General features: G+C 36.1%; 1 protein-coding gene across 2 annotated transcripts in view; it reads right to left on the bottom strand.

Moving 5' to 3' along the window:
- The window catches only part of RNGTT (RNA guanylyltransferase and 5'-phosphatase), a 369,854-nt gene that overhangs the window by 276,675 nt on the left and 65,956 nt on the right, over positions 1–27,223 (bottom strand). For both annotated transcript variants that reach the window (XM_078055013.1, XM_036065178.2), the window contains 4 exons: positions 22,690–22,765; positions 21,143–21,383; positions 9,621–9,730; positions 8,268–8,369 (listed from right to left, as the gene is read on the bottom strand). In XM_078055013.1, the coding sequence (XP_077911139.1) occupies positions 8,268–8,369; positions 9,621–9,730; positions 21,143–21,383; positions 22,690–22,765 (529 nt within the window). The remainder of the gene's footprint in view (positions 1–8,267; positions 8,370–9,620; positions 9,731–21,142; positions 21,384–22,689; positions 22,766–27,223) is intronic.

The following is a 27,223-nucleotide window of genomic DNA, read 5'->3' as shown; positions in this document are numbered from 1 at the left end:
AGAAACTGAAGGAAGTTTAGTCATACCTCCTCAGGGGAAAATAACGGACTCTTCTCAAACAAGATGCTCCAGATAGCAAGAAATTATTTCCTTTAATATTTACCACAAGAAAAAGAAACAAACGGAGAAAAGGAATTTAAAAATTAAAACAGAAATATTGCTTTTTCTTTTTGCCTTGAAATTCACTATTTACTATAAACTTCACTGCACTAAGACTTGACCACATCCTGTTGAGAGTATCTGATATGTTCACCTTGAAAAAAAAAAACAATTCAGTGTCCTTATACAATCAACAACTCTACCTTTTAGAGTTCAATTTTTCCTAAGTTACTAATAGGATGGCAAAGCATAGGTTTTTAAATGGATCCCTAAATTTTAGGTTATTATTCGCATGTTACAGATAAAGAGACTGAGGCTTAGTAATTAAAACAAAACAAAAAAAATCTTAATTCTAGAACACGGTTATTTATTGTCATTATAACTCCTGGATTCCAACCTAACACATTCTCTTTCTCTCTTTCTCTCTCTCTCTCAATCATTCATACACGTACATATGCATGTGCCCTAATTTCTTTCTTGCATGAACTATAAAGCAAACAAACCATCAGCAATTTTATAGCCAGTTAAACTTGCCGTGTGATTTTGCTAATGCTGTATGGATCCTTTGCAAATGCACAAAGATTTGAAATTAGAGGTTTATTTAGTCAAATAAAAATGAATTAACAATTATTAAACACTATATGCCAGCACCATGGTAGATACTTTATATACATTATTTCACTTAATACTCAAAATAAGCCTATGGGGTAATTATTATTAATTTCATCGTACAGATTGGGAAACAAGACAAAAAAGGCTAAGAAATTCTGTCCAACATTTCACACCAAGGAAACTGGAAGGGCATACTGAACACATTTTTGTGATCTTTCTGATCCCACCCTGCCTCAAAGAAATCCCTAAATTTGAACAGTAAAATCACCACTTCTTTAATAATTAAAGTTATAGGACATGACAAATCAAGCTAGCACGCCTCTTGCCCCTCCTCAGTCTAATCTCATTTTAATTTGACAAAAAAGTAATGTCCTTCTCTGTCTAGTCCACTATCCAGCAGAACAGAACTAAAACATGAGTCCTATGGGTAATTTCAAATTTTTGAGTAGCCACAATAAAAAAGAAATAGGTAAAATTAATTTTTAAAATGTGCTATTTAGGGGCGCCTGGGTGGCTCAGTCGTTGAGCGTCTGCCTTCGGCTAAGGTCATGATCCCAGGGTCCTGGGATCGAGCCCCGCATCAGGCTCCCTGCTCGGCGGGAAAACTGCTTCTCCCTCTCCCATTCCCCCTGCTTGTTATCCCTCTCTCGCTGTGTCTCTCTTTCTGTCAAATAAATAAATAAAATCTTTAAAAAAAAAAAAAAAATGTGCTATTTACTTCAAAACATTCAACATGTAATCAATGTTAGAAATTACTGATATATTCTACTATTTGTGAATTGTGTGAATTCTGGTGTGTATTTTACAATCACAGCACATCTCAATTCGGACCAGCCATGTTTCTACTGCTCAGTAGCCATGTGCGTAATGGAAAGCATAGATCTAGACCAAGAGTCAGCAAACTTCTTCAGTAAAGGGCCTGATAATAAATATTTTAAGCTTTACAAACTACATATACAGTCTGTCACATGTTTTTTTTAACCATTCTTCAAAAATATAAAAACAGTTTACACAGCAATGTGATCACACTTAAATGCTACTGAACTGTACATTTAAAGATGTTAAAATGGTGAATTTTTAAAATATCAAATTACCATGTTGTAAACCTGAAATATAATACTGTATATCAATTATAATCCAATAAATAAATAGATAGATAATAAAAATCTGAAGGCGTTTGCACTGGGAGACAAAAATAAAACAGGTGAATTTTATGTTATATATATTAGATCACAGTAAAAAATTTTACATATATCAATGCCATTCCTAACTCATGACCCCTACAAAAACAAGCCATGGGCCAGATTTGGACTATAAGGATTGTCCAGCCCCTGCTCTAGACAAATCAACAGAATTACCTAACAAGAAAGAAAGTAGATAACTTGTGTGCACACATATATATTTCATGTGATAATATTACTGCCAATAATCCAGATTTAAAGCTCGTCTTTTAAGGATTATAAACAAAGTACAAAACATAGTGAAAACAGGAAAAATATCTAATATATACTATAAGTAGATTTTGAAATTAAAGAGACACACAAGCAGGTACCCCATGATAGAAAAGACTATCATACATATTGTTTGTAAACATGAAATAAGAGGAACCCAGGACGCCTGGGTGGCTCAGTCAGTTAAGTGTCTGCCTTCAGCTCAGGTCATGATCCTGGAGTCCTGGGATCGAGCCCCGCATCAGGCTGCTTGCTCAGCGGGGAGCCTGCTTCTCCCTCTGCCTGCCATTCCCCCTGCTTGTGCTCTCTCTCTCTCTGACAAATAAATAAAATCTTCAAAAAAGAAAGAAGAAGAACCCATATATTTATTTGCTCCTCTACCTACATGGGCCACTAATATGTTTAATATTGGAAAACTGACAGTACATTTCATTTACAGTATTCCACAATTTAAAAACCCTTTCTATACATATTTTCTCATTTAGGCTTCAAATAAACCCTTTGAAGCAGAAAACATATACAGCTATTTAATAAAGGATGGCGAAGGGGCGCCTGGGTGGCTCAGTTAAGCATCCGACTCGGTTTCAGTTCAGGTCATGATCTCATGGTCATGGGATTGAGCCCCATGTCAGGGTCCATGCTCAGCGGGGAATGTGCTTGAGATTCTCTCTCTCCCTCTGCCCCTCCCCCTGCTCGAACATTCTCTCTCTCTCTCTCTAATAAAAAAAAAAAAAAAAAATCTTTAAAAAAAAAAGATGGCATATATTACTATCAACTATGCACCTTATTCAAGCAGTAAAGGATAAAGACAGATCTAAAACTAAGTCTTCCAACTTCTATCCCTGTGCTCTTTCTACTTCTCAGTACAGTTTTTCTAATACAACTTTCTTCCCTTCTCAATCCATTCAGTGAACCAAAAGATCAGTAAATATATTTAGAGGAAAAGTATAAAAAATGAAAACTGCAATCTACAGAAGCTACATATCTCTCAAGAGCATAAAACACTGCCAATACTATTCATTCACTCATTCAAATCATTCACTATCTACTAGTATAAGGTCTTGCTGATTACCACTGATATAAAGGTACAAAAGACAGACTTGCTCCCTGATACTGTGAAGCTTACAATATAGTAGGAGATACAGAAGCAAAATAATTAGAAGGTAAAAAGTAACTTCTGATAATGAAAAGTGCTATGACAGAAATAGTGTGCTGTAATAGAAGGAGACATCTCATTTCTAAAAGTATGATTTTACTGAAATGTTAAGACATATAATTATTAAATATTCTATTAAACAAAATGATTTCACCTGTTTCTGAGACTACAGTGGTTTAATCAATTGACCTATATAACTAATACAAATTTCTCACTGTTCTATTTTTAAGAAATTCTGTATTTCTATCTATATAATTTGGCTTTACAATTAGTAAATAGTCCCTAAAACACAGTCACTATGTTTTAGAATCTGCAAGAGATTCCTGTCAAAACTGCCACTGTTGCCCCCAGGCCTTGGCCAGGCTAATCAAAATTCCTGGGCAATACCTTTTATTGCTAACTCTATCCAGGTCTCATATTACACTCAATTTCAGAGATCCTTTGATCTAAATACTGTTGCTAGATACAATAAATAAAGAGCCAATAAACCATGGAATACGGATAATAAAAAGAGGTCCCGCACTCTATCATAATATGGCTTTAAATAAAATGGAGTGGGGCACCTGGCTGGCTCAGTTGGTAAGCATAAGACTTTTTTTTTAAGACTTATTCATTTATTTGAGAGAGAGAGAGAGAGCATGAGTGGGAGGGGTAAATGGAGAGGGAGAGAGAGAATCTCAAGCACGGAGCCAGAGAGGGGCTTGATCTCAGGACACCGAATTCACAACCTCAGCAGAAACCAAGAGTCAGACACTTAACCAACTGCGCCACGTAGGCGCCCTGAGCATACGACTCTTAATCTCAAGGTCATGAGTTCAAGCTCCATGTTGGGTGTGAAGACTACCTAAAAAAATAAAAATAATAGGGGCGCCTGGGTAGCTCAGTCAGTTAAGTGTCTGCCTTCAGCTCAGGTCATGATCCCAGGGTCCTGGGATCAAGCCCCATGTCAGGCTAATGGCTCAGTGGGGAGTCTGCTTCTCCTTCTGTCCACACTCCCCCCCCACCCACTCATGCTGTCACGCTAATAAATAAATATAATCTTTTAAAAATAAATTAATTAGTTAAGGAGGGCATGTGACGTAATGAGCACTGGGTATTCATATACATATATATATATATGAATCACAGACCTGTACCTCGAAACCAATAATACATTATATACTAATTAAAAATAATTTTAGGGGCGCCTGGGTGGCTCAGATGGTTAAGCGTCTGCCTTCGGCTCAGGTCACGATCCCAGGATCCTGGGATGGAGCCCCACATCAGGCTCCTGGCTCGACAGGGAGCCTGCTTCTCCCTCTCCCTCTGTCTCTCCCCCTGCTCATGGTCTCTCTCTCTCTCTGTATCTCTGTGTCTCGAATAAATAAAATCTTTAAAAAATAATAATTTTAAAAAATAAAAACAAACAAATAAATAATAAGTAAATAAATAGAGTCTAGGGTTCATGGCTTTGAATCTGCTGTTCTAAGTCCATGAGCTCCTAGACCATTCTACAGCTCCCTGAGGCTCTTTTCACCCTATAAATCACAGAAAGTCCCTCTCACATGCTATTGGCCTTAAATCCTACTTTACAAAAGATTTTGCACTGGTCCAGAAAATTATCTCACATAAATGTTTTTCCTCACAGAATAAAGTATCCTAAGACAGAGCAGGTATTCAAATAAATACTTAAAAGGTCTCCTTTTGCTTTGGTGGAGCACGGTTTCATGAGAAATGAGATATTTCCGTTATCAACTGAGACATGTTAGCTCAAATTACTGTAGCTAATCATTTAGAGATCTGACAGTACTGAGAAGAAATGAGGAAAGGGGTATACAAATGCAAAGAAGGGAAAAAAAACAAAAGTAGGATGGTGGAATACAAATGACAAATTTTACAGACTTTGTTATTTTGCCCAAGGTTTGCCATGATCACAGCCTAGATACTATGGAGAACACAAGGTACAAAGTAAAAAATATCCAGAATACAAAACTCATTAGATCAAAACTATGCTTCACTCCCAAATCCTCAGGCCATTTATAGTATTAAGTCTGGAGATGGGTATCTTTGCTCCTCACCTTTTTCACTCCTCCACTCAGAGGTAGGTAATAAGCCTAAAACATTGTTACAATACTAAATATCTATTAATAAACCTTAAGACATTGTTACACAGTTGTTATATACCGAGGCGCCTGGGTGACTCAGTCGGTTAAGTGTTCGACTCTCGATCTCAGCTCAGGTCTTGAACTCAGGGTCATGAGTTCAAGCCCTGCACTGGACTCCACACTGGGCATGGAGCCTACTTTAAAAAAAAAAAAAAATACACAAACACATATACACACACACACACATCAACAACTTAACTTCTGCTAATTCTTACTACCAATAAAATAGATTCTAAACTTACTCTAATCTAAAAAATTAAATATAATTTTAACATTCTGAAAATAAGCAACGATGTTAATTTTTATTTATCCTTCAAAAATATACATTCATAAGGAGAAGGGCATGGAAGGGACACATTATCCAAACTGTCTATATCTTTAACTGTATCCATCCTTACAGAGTCATCCTTGTAGAATGAATACTCCTAGAAGCACACAAGGCAAACCTAACTTTATCATTTTATGTCTCTATACTACTTAAAATTTTATCAAGTATTAATATTAATTATTTAGATTAGTTCATTTTTAAATTCAAAATAAGATGAAAAATTAAACATATATAAAACATACTTGTTATTTAACTCTTTGCACTCACTATACAAAGCATTACTATAACTGCTTTTTTTTTTTTAAGTAGGTTCCACACTCAGTGTGGAGCCCAATGCAGTGCTTGAACTCATGACCCTGAGATCAAGACTGAGCTGAAATCAAGAGTCAGATGCTCAACTGACTGAGCCAGTATATTGGAGCCCAGGCACCCCAATATAACCGCTTTATAACCAAAAGAATAAAATCAACACCACAATGATGGTAATGGTTACTTCTAGGTGATAAAATCACTCTTTAATTTTATTTTCTTCTTTTCGTTTATGTTATTTTCTGAACTTTGTTTCATTAACCTGTGTTACCTATGAAATACCCCCCCAAAAAAAGCTAGAAAATGCTAAGTTGAAAGGAAAGATGATTTCCAACAAAGACAAATGAAAGAAAATATTTTTATATATTCTCTATTAAAAAAACAAAATGTAATTACTAAAAAGCATATCATATTGAAACAGTATCATTATATTCACCTAATATTAAAATCAAGTTCTATCTGCCCCACTCCATATCTTCATATGTATCTTTTAAGGTCACCACAAGCAAAATGCTGATGAAGATAACATAATACAAAAGGTGTAACTGCCACTTTGACATTCAAAGCCTCCTCATAAAAATTAAGTGCAACCTATATCATCTTCAAAATAGCATTTAAAAAACTAAAATGTGAAAATAGCTTCTCAAAGAAATATCTGCATTCCAATTTTTATTGCAGCATTATTCACAATAGCCAAGATATGAAAACAACCTAAAAGACCAACAGATGAATAAAGAAGTGCTATATAAATACAATGGAATATTACTCACCCATGAGAAAGAAGGAAATTCTGCCATTTACAACAACACAGATGGAACTTGAGGACTTTATGCTAAGTGAAATAAGTCAGTCAGAGGAAGACAAATACTATATGTTATCACTTACATATGGAATCTTAAAAAAAAACCAAACTGACAGAAACAGAGACTAGAACAGTGGTCACCAGGGGCTAAGAAGGTAGAGGAAATGGGGAGAAATTGGTCAAAGGGTACAAACTTCCAGTTACAAAACAAGTAAGTTCCAGGGATCTAATGTACATCATAGTGGTTATAGTAAATACCATACCATATACTTGAAAGTTGCTAAGACAACAGATCTTAAATATTCTCACCACAAAAAAGAAATGGTCATTATGTGAAGTGACGGTGGTGTTAGCTAACAGTAATCATCTTGCAATATGTAAGTGTATCAAATCAACATGTTGTATACCTTAAACTTCCATAATGTTATATGTCAATTATATCTCAATAAAGCTGGGGAAAAAAACTAACTATACAAATGCTATATTAATTATTCTGAAACATTTTCATTATTATGAAAAAAATTAATAGGAAAAAACTAATATTAATATCTGTTAAAATAATTACTTCAACTATTAGAACATTTGCCGAATAAAAAAATACATATGGCAAAGCTATGAAAATATGATTACAAAAGAGAAAGAAAAAGTTAAATGTTGAGGAAATATTAAATTTATACTAATAAATATTTAAAAGTGTAGGAATATGAAACCTGAAGTTAAGCTTTGTTGTAAGAATACAACACCCTTAAGAGTATATAAAATTACAAAAAGTATTAGCAAAGATTAAGAGAAAAACTATTCAAAGGAACAAAATATTTGAAGGAACAAAATATCAGGGAGACTTGGTAATTTTTAGATTATAAACTAACAACACATCTGTTAGTTTCAGAAGTGCTCAACAACCACTAAACACAAGGTGGTGGGCAGCAGACATACCAAAAAGCACAATATTATCAAGAGAAAACACTTTCAAACTTAAATTTGGTATAGACTTATGTCAAACTAACAGAACTCTGGGGGGCACCCAGCTGGCTCAGTAGGTGGAGCATGCAACTCTTGATCTCAGGGTTTTGAGTTGGAGCCCCAATTGGCTGCAGAGATTACTGAAAAATAAAATCTTTAAAAAAACCAAAACAAAAAGAAAAAAAAGAACTCTGAAACCAAAAATTTAGCAGAATGAGAGAAACTGAATTACATAACTAAGAATACTAGCAAAACAAAAGTTATATGATATTTGAAACATGATTATTTTGCTGTTCAAGTCAGAAATTCACAGTCCCAAGAGTACAAACCTTGTCTAACAATGAAGAAGTATTCTTCAAGCATTAGAGTTATTTGTATAACTTTATTTAGAAGTCTAACTTACCGAGTACCATCTGCTTTCCAGCTTACTTTATATGGCTTCTGCTCCAAAAGTTTAATATTTTGCTTGTCCATGGAAACAGGCTGTGCTCCAGGGAATCCAGACCTTAAAGAAGAACATTTTATTACTATTACGGCTGGCATCCATACAAAGCAATACGTCTTAAACCAATCTCACATTAGTCACACATTTATCACAACATTCTCCCTATTATGAGATTAATGCCAACTGGAGTATCAGCATTCCCAAGAATGCTAACAAAACATTACCTATCATCTTCTAGACATTTCAGACTCAAGTTAGCAAGTTTCTAATTGCCACTATATACTGTAACTATTGGGCTTTTTAAATATTAATATTCATGATCTAATAGTAAAGTAGGTATGTTTACAAATCTTCTACTTCAGGAAGAAGTTTAAATCTTGCTTGCCTTAATTATCTTACATTATTCTGGACCCCATATTCCTCCATCACGACGCTGCCAACTTGGCATAACTCTACAAGGTTGGCAAATTTCTGCCCAAAAGATGCCCAGAAGTGACAAAACAGGAGAAATATAGGTCAAGATTAAAGTACACTGGCATGGGCTTAGCACAACTCTAAAATCAGTATTACTTCATCATCATTTTCATCTTTTAGTTAAAATTATTTCTGGCTAACTGATCTGTATGTACCAGTCAAAACGTTCTTTATATTAGAAATTTTTAACAAGTATCGGTCCTGTTTCATCATGTTCTAGCCTGTACTACAGTTTTCTGCCACTGACGGCAATGACCAACAGAAATGACCACGCACCAAGACCTGAGTGCAGAAGATTAGAGCAGGGAACTCTCCTGAATCCCCTCCCATGAAATGTCTGATAAATATTTTCAAGTCACAGTAGGGGGCAAAACATAATTAAAGCTGATTCTCCTAGGTTTCAGAAAACTGGATTACAGAAAAACTGGAAAATGAGGTACAGTCAAGTCTTCAAGTCTCACCTCTTCTCCCTTAGCAAAATGATATGGGCAACCCAAACATTAATCAGCAGCAGAATCAAACACACAAAACAAGTACTAGATAGTGACAAAAATAACTTTCTATTCCGTTAGGAAGACATGTTTGAGTCATTTAACTTTGACTCAGCTGTCTAGTAGTCTACTTTTTTTTGTTTTTGTTTTTTTCTAGTAGTCTAATTTTGACTCAATTGTTGGTCTTGAGAAAAATCTGATGATAAAACTCGTTTAGTATCTTTTTAAGCACTCTAGGTAAATATTCAAACTTCAAGGAGCAAAGAAGCTAAGTCAATGTTTGCATTAATGTTAAATGTTGCAGAGTACAAATAAGTTTTATTTAAAACTTGAAAATGTTTATTACCCTTCCCAGCCACAGAACTGATGACACTTCTGCTGTACCTCTCCTAACTTTGGTTGAGTTGTTACTTGAGTCACACCTTTAACAGTTACACCTTCCAGGAAAATAGCACCCTTAAGATAAAAGGAAAAGAAAAATATTTTGTTAGTGTTCAAAATCTATTTACAAAGACCAGACTGAGAGATAGATTTGCTTATTTTCACAAGTCTGCAAATATACAAAACAGAAATGGTCTGCTCCAGAAAGCTCTATAAACTCCCCCCTGGGATTGTACACTTGCTTTCCTTAATCCATCATATGCTTTTCAATGTATATATATATATATAGCCCAATGTCTATATCATATTGTCAAAGCACTCCATGGACACTACTTTTTTTTTTTTTTTTTTAAGATTTTTTATTTATTTATTTGAGAGAGAGAGAGTGAGAGAGAGCATGAGAGGGGAGAGGGTCAGAGGGAGAAGCAGACTCACCACCGAGCGGGGAGCCCGATGCGGGACTCGATCCCGGGACTCCAGGATCATGACCTGAGCTGAAGGCAGTCACTTAACCAACTGAGCCACCCAGGCGCCCGGACACTACTTATTAATAACAGCAATAATAACTTACCTACCATTTACTTAGAGCTGGGCAGAGGATCTGACATTCTACAAACATTTTCTCTAATCCTTATAACAGCTCCGAAAAGTAGATTATATTTATTTTACAAATAAGTAATTGAGACCGTATGCAGTTTATTCAGGAGGTAAAAATAGAATCTGAACCTAGGTCTACACTCCACCATTTACTAATGATTCTAACTGGAGACCGAGAGAGCTGTACCACTGATGAAGGATGGATTTTAAAGAGATAAACCCACACAATATATACCTTTGTAAACTAGAATAAGAGTATAACAATAGAGGGGCACCTGGGTGGCTCGGTCGTTAAGCGTCTGCCTTCAACTCAGGTCATGATCCCAGGGTCCTGGGATAAAGCCCCACGTCGGGCTCCCTGCTCTGCGGTAGGCCTGCTTCTCCCTCTCCCACTCCCCCTGCTTATGTTCCCTCTCTCACTGTGTCTCTCTGTCAGATAAATAAATAAAATCTTTAAAAAAAAAAAGTATAACAGTAGACAAAATGGCTTAACTACAGTCACTGGATGTAACAAACACTATTACTCATCACTGAATTTTTAATCTAAATTTTTTAACTCAGAACTACATAAAGTGTTTTATTGTATTTCATAGCAAGCATATTTTTAAAATGTCACAGAAAAGTGAAGCAGATGGAGAATTTATGTATCAAATAAATAAAGAACACTCCTGGAAATTTTAAAGACTAAAAATACAGTCTAGATTCATGCTACAATTACTTTCAGACCCATAAAAGGGCTGGCATCAGTCTCAAGAAAAATCCATAAAACAACTCTAGCTGTTAATGTAATTAAGGAATAAAAAATATGGTCTACAAGCTGCAATGATCAACCTTCTGGCAAAGATTTGGCAACTTGAGCCACTTGGGAAGGAAAAAAAAGAACACAGTATTTGGTCCACATACGTCCCTGTCAAATCTAGAAGAGTCCTGAGTCAATCCAGCAGACACTAGTTCTACTTTTTGCCCCTAATTCTGAATCACTTTTTACAGTTATATGTCATCAACTCTGTTTTCCTTAAATAAGCATACTTTAAAGACTTCATGAGCCAAAGGATTAAGGAGTACCATTCCTTTCGCATTACACCATCACCTCTTTTTACCAACCACTGAAATTTCTGCTTTGGAACCATCCAACCATTAAATATAATAACTAAAGAAAGAGAAAAAGAACCAGGTTCACAAGATATTTTTGGTATATTTAGTAACTGAGATACTCAGATAACTGCAATATCCTTATAAAGTTATATCCTATATATACTAATTAAAAAGAGAAAGCATTCAGAGAGTTCAATATTCAGCATCTTTATTCTGAAGGTACTAATAGCATAGGATTTTTTTTTTTTTAAGCTTTACAGGAAGAAGCTTCACTCATGAGCATGTGTTTCCTGAGAGATGTTAAGAAATCAATGATAATTTCTGAAAAGCAAGGGCAACTAGCATAAATTATTCCTAAAAACATAAACACTACTTCTTTTTTTAACAAGTAATGAAAAGGACTAAAACATTGGAATATGATCAACATTCAACCAAGCGCTTTCCCACAATATTACTATAGAAATATTTTAATAATTCTATGCAGCTGAACAAACTAAATATTTTTTTAATTTAACAGAATAAATATTGAGCCTCAGTACATATTTAACAATTATTAAGTGTGTCGATAAAAGATAACTCCAACTATCTAGCAAATGCCTCTCATCCATTTATATTTCTTCTTCCTTAATCTTTCCTCCAAAGCATCCATTTCTTTTTTACTTTATCTTCCCCTACTTTCTTCTGCAATAATTATTATTAAGTAAAAAATGGTAGAAATAAGCCCATTAAAAACAGTAAGCATGATGTACTTCATACACAAATACTACTTAGTAACGTTTTTTTTAAGATTTTATTTATTTATCTCAGAGAGAGAGCACAAGCAGGGGGAGTGGCAGTCGGAGGGAGAAGCAGGTTCCCCACTGAGCAAGGAGCCCAAGGCGGGACTCGATCCCAGGACTCTGGGATCATGAACCTGAGCCAAAGGTAGACACCTAACCGACGGAGCCATCCAGGTGTCCCATCTATTTAGTAATTTTTCAACTTAATCTGCTGTTCACTGTCATTACAAGTTTCTTCTGACAAAAATATTTTATATTATTCAAAATTATATAGTAATTTCAAAAAGTATCACTAAATCTAAACAGCAATGTCTTAAGTCTGGAACTATTTTCAAATATACTATAATTGAGATTCAAAGTCACTGACATTTACTTCCACTTTTTAACAAACTACCATTTCAGTTTGTGGGAATAAAGAAATATCAAAAGTGAAAAGAAGATAACGTACACTTAAGATGAAAGAAGTGTATTTCGCTAACAGAGTCTGCCAGGCTTAAAATAGAAATTCATATGGCTACCACAAAAAGGACAAAAGGAATCAGTGATCAGTTAGAGGGAAACTGAGAAAACTGTTACAGAAGATGGGAGCAAATTATATGTAAAAGGTGTATGTGTAAAGAGAATGAGTGAGCAAGTATGTATGCTATGTTTAACAAGGATATTTTAGTAATGAAGAAAATGCATTAACAGTTTTATTCAAAGAGATGATCCCAGACATTGATTCAAAGGAGCAAGCAACATAACTGTAAGTCATACTCCTCCAAATCAATAATAGCATGTGCTCAAAAGATGAACAAAGGTGTCAGGAATGTGAGGGCCAAGTACAGGACATGTGCAACTTTTAAAAACCCAAATGGAACTATCAGAATTCACTACAAGGAGTCCATCACTTCAAATCATAGTCATATCAATATGAGTCAGGGAAGGGGAACTCTAACAAAAATAAAGTCTCAAACCAAAGTAAGTTCATTGTGGTGAGATGGAGCTACAAAAATTAGTCACTCTTGGACTGCCTCTGTTAACTATCTTCAACTCAGATGGAAATAACAGGAAAATGAAAGTTTTCCAACCATTAATTCGCCAATTACTTATATCCATACTTCTCATGCCTGTCAACCATACTGTTGACATCACCCAAAATCAAGTCTCCAGTCATCTTTCCTCTCTGATGGTCCTATCCTCACTGCTTTAGAGCCCCTTCTCTTCGGTTCATCTTATCACCAATCACCTTCCCAAAGAGTTTCAATATAAACCCTGGAATCTTTTTCATAAATAACCTTCCCTATTACCTCAACCTTTTTCATGAATACCCACTAAGAGCTAACTCTTCACCAAGGAGACCACTTCTCTTGTAAGTAAAAGCTACTCATTCTCCCACTGCCCAAGTCCCATGGCGGGTAGTGTAAACCATTCTCCTATATCTTCACTTGCTCTTGTGGCCTCTTTCAAAAGTTCCTCTTCCATTTCCATTTAGACTAACTCCATTCAGCTGTATCACTCAACTGTGGTAGAGGAGACATCCACTGTGGTTGGTGGCACAACAGCTCTCATTAAGAGCCGCCCTCTCATCCACAAAGATGGGACCCTAACAACCATGTTATATGACATTACAAGATAACATCCCACTCAGCCAAAGTTGATGGGAGCATAAGCAAACCACTAACTCAGTCTTAACTGACCAGATTCTCTCTTCTGGTAACTTGGAATTAGGATTCAGAGAGTCTCTGCATGTGGCTAAAATTAAAACATGTAAGCTCAGAAGATACAGGATAGTTATAAGCTCCCAAGTAAACAAGGAATAACAAAGAGCCAGTCTTGAAAGACAAAGCTAGTGAGATCTATGACACAAAAGGAGAGAAACAGAAATAGGAGAGAAAAGCAAAGATGAGAAAATAAGAACAAAGAGCAGAAACTAGGTTCTAAATAGCTTTCCAGGTCCAGGCTCCAGTCCCTTCCTCAGATCTGGCTATATTCCTGGGTTTGAGTCCTACTCATGTGCTCACAGTAATTTCCTATTATTTAAGCTAGTGTGAGTTAATTTCCGTTACTTGCAACCAGAGAGTCTAAAGTAGTAAAACACTCTATTCTTCACATACTGACCTCTGGTCATTTCCCCACATTCATCAAAAACAGTATTTCCCACTGTGCTAACTTCTATCATTACATTGGTAACATCAACATCCATGACACATCAAATGACTTAGGCTTCACAGTTCAGTAATCTGATTTTCAATGACCATCACCTTTGCTTAACTTGAACAACCTGCCCCATGGCCATACCATCATCATTCCATGCTGCTCCACCTTTTGATTCATCAGTTCAACTCACACTGATTGAGTACCTACAACGTTCTAAAGCCAACATGCCATTCTTTTACCCTAACTCTGCTCCCTGCTCAATTTTACCAAGACTAACAATTCCTTCACCCCTCTCTTTTCACAGGCTAACAGCCCCCATCCTGACCTTACTTCCTATTCAGCCTAGACTCTACGGTTGATTACTTCAATTATTCTTTGCCTGATATCATCATTCCATGCTGCTCCACCTTTTGATTCATCAATTCAACTCACACTGATTGAGTACCTACAACGTTCTAAAGCCAACATGCCATTCTTTTACCCTAACCCTGCTCCCTGCTCAATTTTACCAAGACTAACAATTCCTTCACCCCTCTCTTTTCACAGGCTAACAGCCCCCATCCTGACCTTACTTCCTATTCAGCCTAGACTCTATGGTTGATTACTTCAATTATTCTCTGCCTGATATCCTCAGTACTCCTCAATCTTCTGTCCTTCCATCACGGCCATACTAAGTATACCCAACCTTGTATCAACCTACCATTAGTCTCCTCTACTCCCACACATATGCAGCTGAAATTCACTGAGGAAAAAAAATCACAATCTCAGTGCTATGGGTGAGGCTGCCCTCCAATTACTAAAGACCCATTTCTCCATCTGCTTTTGAACTCCATTCCCTTTCATTTCCGCAGACATTGCAGTATCATTTATTCCCCAACCTTTATTTTCAAGGTCAGTGATTCTACTAGCCACTTATCCACAAGCAATAAATATTCCAGAGTTCATTCCATACTAAAAAGCCTTTTCTGACTATATCTGCATCAAGCAATCACCCCTACTGTCCCTTTTTGATCATAACTAAACTACTTGAATGAATAGTTGGTACTAGTGTGCAGAAAAAAGTTAACATAGCAGGACTGCTTACAAGGTTGGCCCCTGACTGGCATGTGGGAACAAGATTCTCAGAGTGCTCTTAGTCAACTGATAAAGGTGATTCACCATGTCTAGACTATTCGTACAAACAATACAGCTTATGCTGAATAAATGCGTTCCTTCTGGGATTCTGGAAATTTTGGTACACACTATGCAGAGTGTGACCAGCCTTCAGTAAAAACTTGGGCACTGAGACTCTAATGAGCTTCTCTAGGCAGGAACATCACACATGTTGCTGCATCTTCATTGCTACTGAGAGAATGAGCTCTGTACGACCCCTCATGAGAAGAAGAGAGCATAAGGAAGCCTACATACAGAATGCACCAGACTCCACTAGTCTTTTTCCCTTATGATCCAGCTGTATCACCTTAGTACATCGCTATAATAAATCTTGGCTGTGAGTACAAGTATATGCTGAGTCCTAGTGAATCTCCAAAAGTGGGAGTGGTAGTGAGGGCCCCCAATTCTGTCCCTATTTTCTCACCTCCCATTAGCTTCTTAAAATCACTAATCTGACCTGGCCCTACTGCATTACAGAAAGTAATCCTTGTATGTGTCCCCTCTGTGACATTTCATACTGTTAAGTCATTCAAATATATCACTACCTAACTCTATAAACTATTTTTCAAATTTCTTTTGTCCTTTTGTGCTGCATCCAGGAAGAATTTCCTAGCTAAATCTTCCAACTTGATAATTTCCTCCACGGCTAACTTCATTCTGTTAGCCAACCCACCTAACTGAGTTCTTGGACTTCTTTATTATCATTTCCAAGATCTCTAATTGGTTATTTTTCATAATAGTCTGTCATTATTGTATGGCTTGATATCTTCTCTCATCTTGCAAAGAAATATTCTGTTTGCTTTATATAAACTGTTTCCTCTGGTATTACCTAAAAAGAATGAAGTAGTTAAAAATGTACTAAGAAAAGATACCCAAGTTAAAAAATTTTTAAAAAGCTGCAGAAAAATACATTTACATTAAAAAGGGGTGGAGAGAGTATGGTCAAAATTGAATATATGTATGTAAATGCATAGAAAAATAAGTATCTAGAAGAATTGCCAAAAAGTAGAGAGCAGTTGGAGTGGGAGTGAAAAGATTTTCACTTTTTATGCTATATACTTCCAGATGTTTGTATTTTTATTTTATAAAGAAAACGATCTTTATGTCATTGTGTACACTTTTTTTTTGAAGATTTTATTTATTTATTTGACAGAGAGAGACAGCGAGAGAGAGAACACAAGCAGGGGGAGTGGGAGAGGGAGAAGCAGGCTTCCCGCTGAGCAGGGAGCCCGATGTGGGGCTCGATCCCAGGACCCTGGGATCATGACCTGAGCTGAAGGCAGACGCTTAACAACTGAGCTACCCAGGAGCCCCATTTGTGTACACTTTTAAATTAGGTAGGTAAATGGGAAGAAATTCTTCTAAGATGACAAAATGCCAGTAGTAAAACAAAAGTTGAAGAATTATAAGTTGTTTCTTGTGTTTTCAAATTTTCTTTAATGTAAGTATACTACTTTTATTTATAAGTAAAAAATATATTTAACAATTTTAGAATTTACAAGTTATGATTTGAAAAGAGGAAAAAAATACCTAACCACTTTGAAATCAAACCTACCTGCTTTCTCCAAAACAGAAGGAAAGATTTCTGCTTTTGGCAATGGCAGGCTAGCTTATTGAGATCAATTCTGCAGCCATGAGAAAAAGTTAGACAAAATGTTAAACGCACCTGTTTGAAGACACTGGAGAAGTAGAAAGGCAGTAAAGGCTTGAAGGGCCAAGAACTCAGAAGGAAAGGAACCCAGAGAGGTGAGCTACACATCTGGTATAGATTTTCCTCTACAGGCACTGTTTCCAAAATGGTAGGTAAGAGGCTAAAAGGCTGAACACAGCTTTCTGCACTATCACAGGAATGGGGAAACAAAAACTGGAGTTTCAGTCCACTAAGGAGGAAGAGTCCTGTTTATTTCTCCAGGCTTTCAGTTAGGATCCCCAAAGGGCTACACTCTAGGAATTAAGTTGAACCAAAAAGAAACCAGCCCCCCAAAACTGAAGACTAGTTTCTAAACAATTCAATCCTTGACTGAGTTAAGATGTCCTACTCTTAACCCTGCGTAGGAACAAAAGTAAATGTTCTCTGAAGGAAGAAAACATGATGCAGAGTCTCAAATTATTTCCACAATTTTTCATATATAATGTCTAAAAAGCAGAAATATGCAGGTGTGCCAAAAAGAAACAATTGACTAGAAATCAAAAGGACATGAGAAGAAAAACTAAAGATCCAGAAGAGATCCACATCAATTAGTTATCTGACACAGGCTTTAAAATAACTGGGATTCATAAATTCAAAAACCTAAATGACAAGATGAAGAATTCCAACAAAGGACTAAAAACTATTTTAAAACTCAAATGAAAATTCCAAAAGTGAAATAACTGCAATTACATACCACGGATAAAGTTAACAGCAGCTCAGACAAAGCTGAAGTAGGATTAGTAAACTGGAAGACAGGTCAGAAGAAAATATCCACATTGAAAAATGAAAAAACAAAAAGGGTAGAAAATATAGAAAAGAAAATAAGAGACATTGGGGAGGGTCTATTAGGTGAATCTCAGAAGAGAAAAAGAATGGATGTGAACCAGTATTTGAAGAGATAATGGCTGAGAATTTTCTATAACTAACAACAAATCCAACCATAGATTCAAGAATCACTATAAATAGAAAGCAGAATAAACACAAAGAAAACTCCAAGTAGAAACATCATAGTAAAATTGTTGAAAATCAAAAACAAAAAGAAATTAGCTTCAGAGAAGCAACTTCTTAATAGAAATGGATTACAGAATGATATCTTCAACCCAAAATTCTATACCCAGAACATTCTTCAAAATGATGGCATGAAAAAGTGCGAACCCAAAATTCTATACCCAGAACATTCTTCAAAATGATGGCACGAAAAAGACATTTTTACACAAATACTGAGAGGATGTGTTGCAGCAGACCCACAATAAAGAAAATACTAAAGAGAACTCTTCAGTTAGAAGAAAAACTATCCAAATGGAACCATAAAAATACAAGAAAGAAAGAAGAGCACCAAAAAGGATAAATATATGGGTTTCTCTAATGAATATTTGCTGTATAAAATGATGGTGGTGATGATGATGATGATGAATGATGATGATGTCACCTTACGGGGTTTAAAATACTTGTAGAATTAAAATACATAATAACAAAAAGGTAGGAAGAGGTAAATGCAACCAAAGGTTCTAAGATTCCTGCATTGTTTAAAAAGTGGCAAAAGTACTAATATATACCAGATTTTAACAAGTCAAAGATACATACTAAAATCTTGAATAACCACTAAAAGAACAGTAAAAGAATGTATAACTAACAAGCAAAGGCTTGGGGTGATATAAAAACAATTAAGGATAAAGAAGGCAAGAAAGGAAGATAAAAAGGAACATACCAGGGGTGGGGGAGTAAGACCATAAGTTTTAAATCTAATTGTATCAGTAAAATAAATGCGCATGGACCAAATAATCCAACAAGGCAAAAACTATTCACTGGATAAACAAAACCCAACAATGCAATGCCTATAATAGACATACCTTAAATAAAGGATAAATAAAGTCTGAAAGCAAAAGGATAGAAAAAAGATAATCCATACTAACACTCTCCAAAAGAATGCTTGGGCAATCAATCATACTAACATCAGATATTTTTAATGCTAAAACTGAAGACACGGTTAAGATATAATAATCCTTTACACATATTTGTATAAACTAAATAATATCACCTCAAAATACGTAAATCAAAACTTGACAGAACTAGAAGGAGAAGTAGATAAATCCACAATCATAGTGGGGAATTTTTTGGGGGGGAGAGGGAAAGAGAGCATCCCAAGCAGGCCCACGCCCAGCACAGAGCACAACAAGGGGCTCTATCTCACAACCCTGAGATCATGACCTGAGCCAAAATCAAGAGTTGAACGTTTAACCGAATGAGTCACCCAGATGCCACCATAGTAGGAAATTTTTAAAACACTCCTCTTAGTAACTGACGAAACAAAATAGGAGAAACTAGATTGGGGATTTTATTTTAAACGTCCTTTATTTTCCCTAAGAAACATGCCCATCTTGGCTATGTTTCTCTTAATGCTGCTGAAGCTCATCTGCAACTATACAGATTTAATGGTACTTGATATTATAAAATAAATGTCATTTTTAAGACCCCTTCTGCTGGGGGCAGGGGGACTCTGCAAACTTTTACCACATTTTGCAAAATAGTAACTCTTTGCTTTAAACTCTTCTACACATTCAAATACTATATTGTAATGCAAAAACACATTAGCATATGCTCAGGGTTAATGTTATTCTTAAAAAATATAGTTGAATTTCCTTACAAAAATGATACTATAAGAAAGTAGTCATCTATGCTATGTTATGTTATGCTATTAGCCTTTCCTTAGAATGTGATTCTTATTTTTCTAGGTATGTGATTCAGTAATCAATGAATTAGACTAAGAGAGTAAGTTATTTTTTAAATTATTTCTATGTTTCAAAGCAATTAACACTTTTCAGTGGCCTCAAGTCTTGAAGTTTGAAATGTGTAAATACATATTAAAATAATGTTTTTCAAGGGACTTTTTTTTAAAAAGCCCAAATGACTGTATCATTTGATTTACACAAAAACAAGGCATTTTCTTCCTTGCCTGTGAATCACTGCCTACTAATAAAAGTAGTCTTTACTGCTCAACTATGATATCCTACATTCCTTAATAATTAACTTCATTAACATTTAATTATCTCCACACTTTCCCTAACTTTTCCCTTTGGCCTATACCATATATTTGTGCATGTACAAGTACCATCAGTACTTTTCTTCCCAGCATCTCTCCTGTCCTCCCAAGAAGAGAATTCCTAATGGTTTTTGTTAGGCCTTTTAATGGGAGTTGTCCATAGAAGTAAGAAGATTAATGGGAATTGTCCATAGAAGAGTCTTCTCAGTTCAACTTTACAGAAAATATGAAAATACCAACCATGGGAAGGAGCAGAATTTATATGTAGTATTATTTTAACTATGTGACAATTTTCTAAAGCATCACTACAAAATTTCACTATATAGTTGGAATCTCCCAATACTTTGCAAAGAGTTCTTTGGTTTACCTAAGAATCAAAAACAAAATGAGCTTTTTTTTTTTAAAGATTTTATTTATTTATTTGACAGAGAGAAAGCGAGAGAGGGAACACAAGCAGGGGGAGTGGGAGAGGGAGAAGCAGGCTTCCCACAGGGCAGGGAGCCCGATGCAGGGCTCGATCCCAGGACCCTGGGATCATAACCCGAGCCAAAGGCAGACGCTTAATCACTGAGCCACCCAGGCACCCCAAAAAACAAAATGAGCTTATTAACAAGCTTTTCCCACAGAAAAAGGCAGACTCGTGGCTACCAAAAATCTTTAAAAACAGCCAGAATGAAATAACTTTAAAATCTAGCTAAACGAACACATAAATCTCAATAAGCTTGCAGGAGAGGAACTCCTGGGTGGCTCAGTTAAGCGTCTGCCTTCAGCTCAGGTCATGATCCCAGGGTCCTGGGATCGAGTCCCGCATCGGGCTTCTTGCTCAGTGAGGAGCCTGCTTCTCCCTCTCCCTCTGCTGCTCCCCCTGCTTGTGCTCTCTCTCTCTCTCTCTCTCTCTGACAAATAAATAAATAAAATCTTTTAAAAAAATTAAAAATAAAAAAAATAAGCTTGCAGGAGAAGAAAGTAAAGACTAGAGTATTTTTGAACATTACCAGTTTTAACCGTTCTTTTCTCCTCTTGCCAAAGGAGGCACTTGAGCCAGGTTCTGATTCCTTTCTTCCATCTTCATCCTCATCTTCATCTTCATCATCCTCAAAACACCAATCTGGCAATAGAGGTGGGGGTGGTGCTTCCTCTATATCACCATAGCGACGAAAAAGTTCTTTCAAATAATCACCCTTATAAATTCCTGGTGGTCTGGCTTGAGCAAAAGTAGCAACTGCTGCTTCAATACTATGGAAAACAAACACCAGGGAATTTCCTCACTGCTCTTCATTTATGCAGATTTATTAAAAAACTCACTCATTCTATTTCAGGCACCAAATGAAGTATAATATAGGCTTATAAAATGGACAAATCATATTCCCCATGCCTAAGGCATTCAATCTATTAAAGGACAAATTCCTTCTGAAACAGCTTTAATATAAGGTACATTGATAATCCCTAAAGCCTAGAGGTAAGCTGCAATGACTGTACAGAAGAGAGCTGGGTAAAGTCAGTGAAAAGTTTAAATAAAGCCTTGAAGGTTGAGATCTGACTCTAGGGGAAATCAAAGAAATGTAAATGGCAATATGAATAAAAGTAAAAGCATGCTCGCTTTTACGAACTTTCAACAGACCCGGTAATAAGAGCAAAGGTCATCAGTGAGAGGCTAAAGCACAGGCTGATACAGGAGTCTGGGGTTACTGTCAAAAGCACCTCAAAGGCCAGAAAGGCAGAGCTAGAAGAGCATGCAGTACAGAACCAGAGGATGTGTGAACAGGGAAATACAGAATCATATGTGTACTTCAGCTGATTATATTCACAGAAGGACCTACTGTGTGAAAGGCTTTATAAACAAAAATAATGACCCTCAATCAGTAAACAAGAAAATTCAGGTAATAATATCCCATTCACTCAGGAATTTGAAGCGACAAAGGTTCTAATCTCTCAGGATCTAAAAGGGCACTTCGATAAAGACATCTTTGCTTGAATGGTTCACACAGAGTAACTGTCCCAAAAATACCTCCATATACCATTACAAGTTTTTCCTAATATTCAACAGCTATAAAAAAAAAAGTATCATTAAAAATGAAAAGAACAAGGAGCATCTGGCTGGTTTAGTCAGTAGAGCATGCAACTCGACCTCAGGGTCGTAAGTTTGAGCCCCACGTTGGGCATGAGCTAGCTTACTTAGAAAAAGAAAAGAAAAAAGAACAACAACAATATAACTTCCAAAGGTGAATACAACAACAACAACAACAACAACAACAAAAATATTGAGTAAACTTGTCTCTGATATATGTGAAAAAAAATCTGGAAAAGAAAATACGTAGTATATGAAAATCCATAAACATTCAACTAAAGTGCTACTTAGTACAAAACACCAGGTAATAAATGATATTCTAAGATTAATCAAGTCTAAAATGAAAACCACTTTAAATATTACTAATCAGGACTTCACCAAAAATTTGGCAATATAAAATGCTAAAACTAAAAAAAATCAATAAAATTCATTATCAATTACTAATCTTCTTCCATTATAACAAGAAACAAATACCTCCAATCCATTTTCTCCACCAAAAAGGCACATATGAGGAAACCAGTGCGATTGAAACCATGGGTACAATGAACACCTAGAAAATAAAGCAGCTTTGGTTTAAAATTAATACATTACTTCAGAAGCCACATTTTACTTTAAAATTCCAACCTGCAATCAAAACATTTTAATGATTTTATAAAATAACTACATTTTTAAAAACTTGGCCCCCTCTTGTAACTATTAGTAACTTGTCAGTTTAAGTTCTTAGAATCTAATTTATCTCACTAGCAAGAAGTTTAGTATATACTGGTTACAAATCACCTCTAAGGTCTAAAGATTTCTCTTAAAACTAAAGGATTCCAAGCACTTTAGGGGTGCCTGGGTGGCTCAGTCAGTTAAGCATCTGCTTTCAGCTCAGATCACAATCCTAGGGTCCTGGGATTGAGCCCCACATTGGGCTCCCTGCTCAGTGGGGAGTCTGCTTCTCCCTTTCCCTCTGTGCACTCTCTCGCGCTCTCTCTCTCTCAAATAAATAAAAAAATCTTAAAAAAAAAAAAAAAAAAAGGAATCCAAGCACTTTAAATAAGAAGGTATGTTTATCAAACACACAACTCTAAAAGATGGACACACACACACACAACACTTGACTGGATCTAGAAAATAACTGATGGATATATAGTACAATAAAAATAAAACTACTTTGAAGTTCTCTTAGAAACCAACTGACAATATCTTTACATTAACTTATAACATTTAAAATAAACTTTCAGGGGACACCTGGATGGCACAGTCGGTTAAGCATCGGACTCTTGGTTTTGGCTCAGGTCACGATCTCATGGTCCTGAGATCAAGCTCTACATCCAGCTCTGTGCTATGTGTGGAGGCTGCCTAAGACATTCTCTCCCTCTCCCTCAGCCCCTCCCTGCCACATACTCTCTCTCTTTCTCAAATAAATAAATCTTTTTTAAAAAAAAAAAGTAAAACTTTCAGGAGAAAAACCTGAAAAAAGAATTTTTTCTTAAACCTTTTTTCCATACATATTCAAGGTTAGTGTGGTCCTACCTCTATATTCTGAAAAGCTGCAAATGAGCTTCATAAGTTCCAAAAATGACTGCACTTTAATCATTTAAACTACTTTGAAAAAGTAATTAAAAGTTTGGTTGACATTACTAACATGACAACATTACTTAAGTCACTCTCCTGCAAAACTCAAAAATGAAGCTTTTCCTGGTATCTCTGTTTAATGGAAAGATATCCTGCCACTTAAGACTAATAGTCTTATTTTAACAAACTACTCTTCTCTTTATATATAAAGCATCCTAATAGAGGGCAACCAAAATCAAATATATAAATAAACTAAGAGTTAGAATTACAAAACTTCTAGAAGACAATATGGGAGAAAATCTTTGTAATCTTAGTGTAAGAAAAAGACTTCTTAGATAAAACATAAAAGGAAACATTGATAAATTGGGCTACTTCACAATGGTAAATGTTTGCTCTTTGAAAGATGTCTTTTTTTTTTAAAGATTTTATGTATTTATTTGGCAGAGAGAGACACAAGGGAGAGAGAGAACACAAGCAGGGGGAGTGGGAGAGCGAGAAGCAGGCTTCCCGCCGAGCAGGGAGCCCGATGTGGGGCTCGATCCCAGAACCCTGGGATCATGACCTGAGCCAAAGGCAGCCACTTAACAACTGAGCCACCCAGGTGCCCCAAAAGACGTCTTTAAGAAAATAAAAACACAAGGGGACACCTGGGTGGCTCAGTCGGTTAAGTGTCCCAACTCTCAATTTCGGGTCAGGGCATGTTCTCAGGGTCCCGAAATCGAGCCCCACATCAGACTGCATGCTGGCGTGGAGCCTGCTTAAGATTCTCTCTCTCCCTCTCCCTCTGCCCCTCCCCCACTCTCTCTTCCTCTAAAAAGAACACTACCACATAATATATTCTCATTACATATATCTGATAAAGGACTTGTATCCAGAATATATAAACAACTCTTACAACTCAATAATAAAACAAACACCCTAATATTTTTTAAACTGGGCAAAAGATTTAAAAAGACAGTTTACAAAAGAATATGTGCAAATGGTCAAGAAGTACATGAAAAGACAGTTGACATCATTATCATGAAAATGCAAACTAAAATCATAATGCAATCCTCTACACACTAAAATAGCTAAAATCAAAAAGACTGACAATATCAAATATAAGTGAGGATGTAGAGGAACTGAAACCCTCATGCACTGCTGGTAGAAAAATAAAACAACACAACCACTTTGGAAAACAGTTTGGCAATTTCTTAAAAAGTTAAACATACACCTACATCAAATGACCCAGACATTCTTTTTTTTTTTTTAAGATTTTATTTATTTCTTTGACAGAGAGAGAGAGAACACAAGCAGGGGGAGTGGGAGAGGGAGAAGCAGGCTTCCCACTGAGCAGGCAGCTCAATGCAGGGTTTCGATCCCAGACCATGGGATCATGACCTGAGCCAAAGGCAGACGCTTAACGGCTGAGCCACCCAGGGGCCCCATGACCCAGACACTCTAATCCTAGTTATCTACCCAAGAAAAATAAAATATATGTGCAAAGACATAAATAAAGATTAATATCCACAGCAACTTTATTTATAATGGCCAAAAACTGCAAACACCCCAAAGTCTATGATCAGGTGAAGGGATAAACATGTGGTATATCCATTCAATAACTACTTATCAGTCATAAAAATGAATCACTAATAAATACAATGAGGATGATTTCAAAACCTGTGTGAAAGAAGCAGAAAAGAAAAAACAAAAAAAAAGTCCATATATATAAATTTCATTTACATGAAGTCTGTAATATGCAAAAATTTGTATGGAACCATGAAAGGCCCTGAATAGCCAAAGCAATCTTGAGGAAAAATAACAAAACTGGAGGTATCACACTTCCTGATTTCAAATTATACTACAAAACTGTAGTGATTAATGGTACTGCCATAAAGACAGACATACAGGCCAATGGAATAGAATAGGGAACCCAGAATTAAACTCCTGCATATACGGTCAACTAATATTCAATAAGGGAACCCAGAACACTCAAGGGGAATGGTAAGTCTCTTCAACAAATGGTGTTCATGCAGAACAATAAACCTGGACCCCTATCTTATACTATTCACAAAAATTAACACAAAATGGATCAAAGACTTAAACATAAGACCCAATGCCATAAAACTCCAGAAAAAAACGTAGGGGAAAAAACTACTCGACACTGATCTTGTCAATGATTTTTTGGATATGACACCAAAAGCACAAACAACCAAAGCAAACATCAACAAATGAAACTACATCAAAGTTAAAAGCTTCTGCCCAAATAAATAAATAAATTAAATTAAATGGCAACCTACAGAATGGGAGAAAAACTTTGCAAACCATATATCAGATCAGGGACTAATATCCAAAATATGTAAAGAACTCATGCAACTCAATAACAAAAAAACAAACAAGCCAATTAAAAAACAGGATCTCAAAAGACATTTTTCTAAAGACATCAAAATGGCCAACAGGTATATTAAAAGATACTTAACAACACTGATCATCAGGGAAATGTAAATCAAAACCACAATGAGGTATCACCTCAAACCTGTTAAAATGGTTATCATCAAGAAAACAAGAGATAAGTATTGGCAAGGATGTGATGAAAGGGGAATTCTCGTACACTGTTGGTGGGAATGTAAATTGGTTCAACCACTATGGAAAACATTATGGAGGTTCCTCAAAAAGTTAAAAATAGATCTACCATATGATTTAGCAATTCCACTTCTGGGTATAACCCAAAGGAAATGAAAACAGGATACTGAAGAGATATATGCACTTCCATATTTATTGCAGCATTACTGACAATAGCCAAGATATGGAAACAACCTAAGCACCCATCAATGGATGAATGAATAAAGAAGATGTGGGGTGTGTGTGGGTGGGTTTGGGTGTGTGTGTGTGTGTGTGTGTGTGTGTGTGTAATGGAACTCAGCCAGGAGAAAGAACATTCTGCCATTTGCAACAACATAGATGGACCTTGACCATATTATGCTAAATAAGGGAGATAAGTCAGACAGTGAAAGACAAGTACCATATGATATTACTTATATGTGAAATCTAAAAAAGTCAGATTCATAAAATCAAAGAGTAAAATGGTGGAATGGTGGTTACCAGGAAATTGCGGGGGGTGGGGGGAGTACAAAACAGAGTTTTTTGTTGTTTCTTTTTAAAGATTTTATTTATTTATTTGAGAGAGAGAATGAGAGAGAGCATGAGGGGGGGAGGGTCAGAGGGAGAAGCAGATTCCCTGCTGAGCAGGGAGCCCAATGTGGGACTCGATCCCGGGACTCCAGGATCATGACCTGAGCCGAAGGCAGTTGCTCAACCAATTGAGCCACCCAGGCGCCCCAAGACAGTTATTTAATGGCACAAATTTGCAACAAGTAGTAAATAAGACCTGGAGATCTAATGCACAGCATAGTGAATACAGACAACAATATTGTATTATGCTCATCAAACTTGAGAAGAAATTACAATT

This window comes from Halichoerus grypus, chromosome 9 (assembly GCF_964656455.1).
Source record: "Halichoerus grypus chromosome 9, mHalGry1.hap1.1, whole genome shotgun sequence".
NCBI classification, from domain to species: domain Eukaryota; kingdom Metazoa; phylum Chordata; class Mammalia; order Carnivora; family Phocidae; genus Halichoerus; species Halichoerus grypus.
This window is presented reverse-complemented; position numbering and strand designations above follow the sequence as displayed.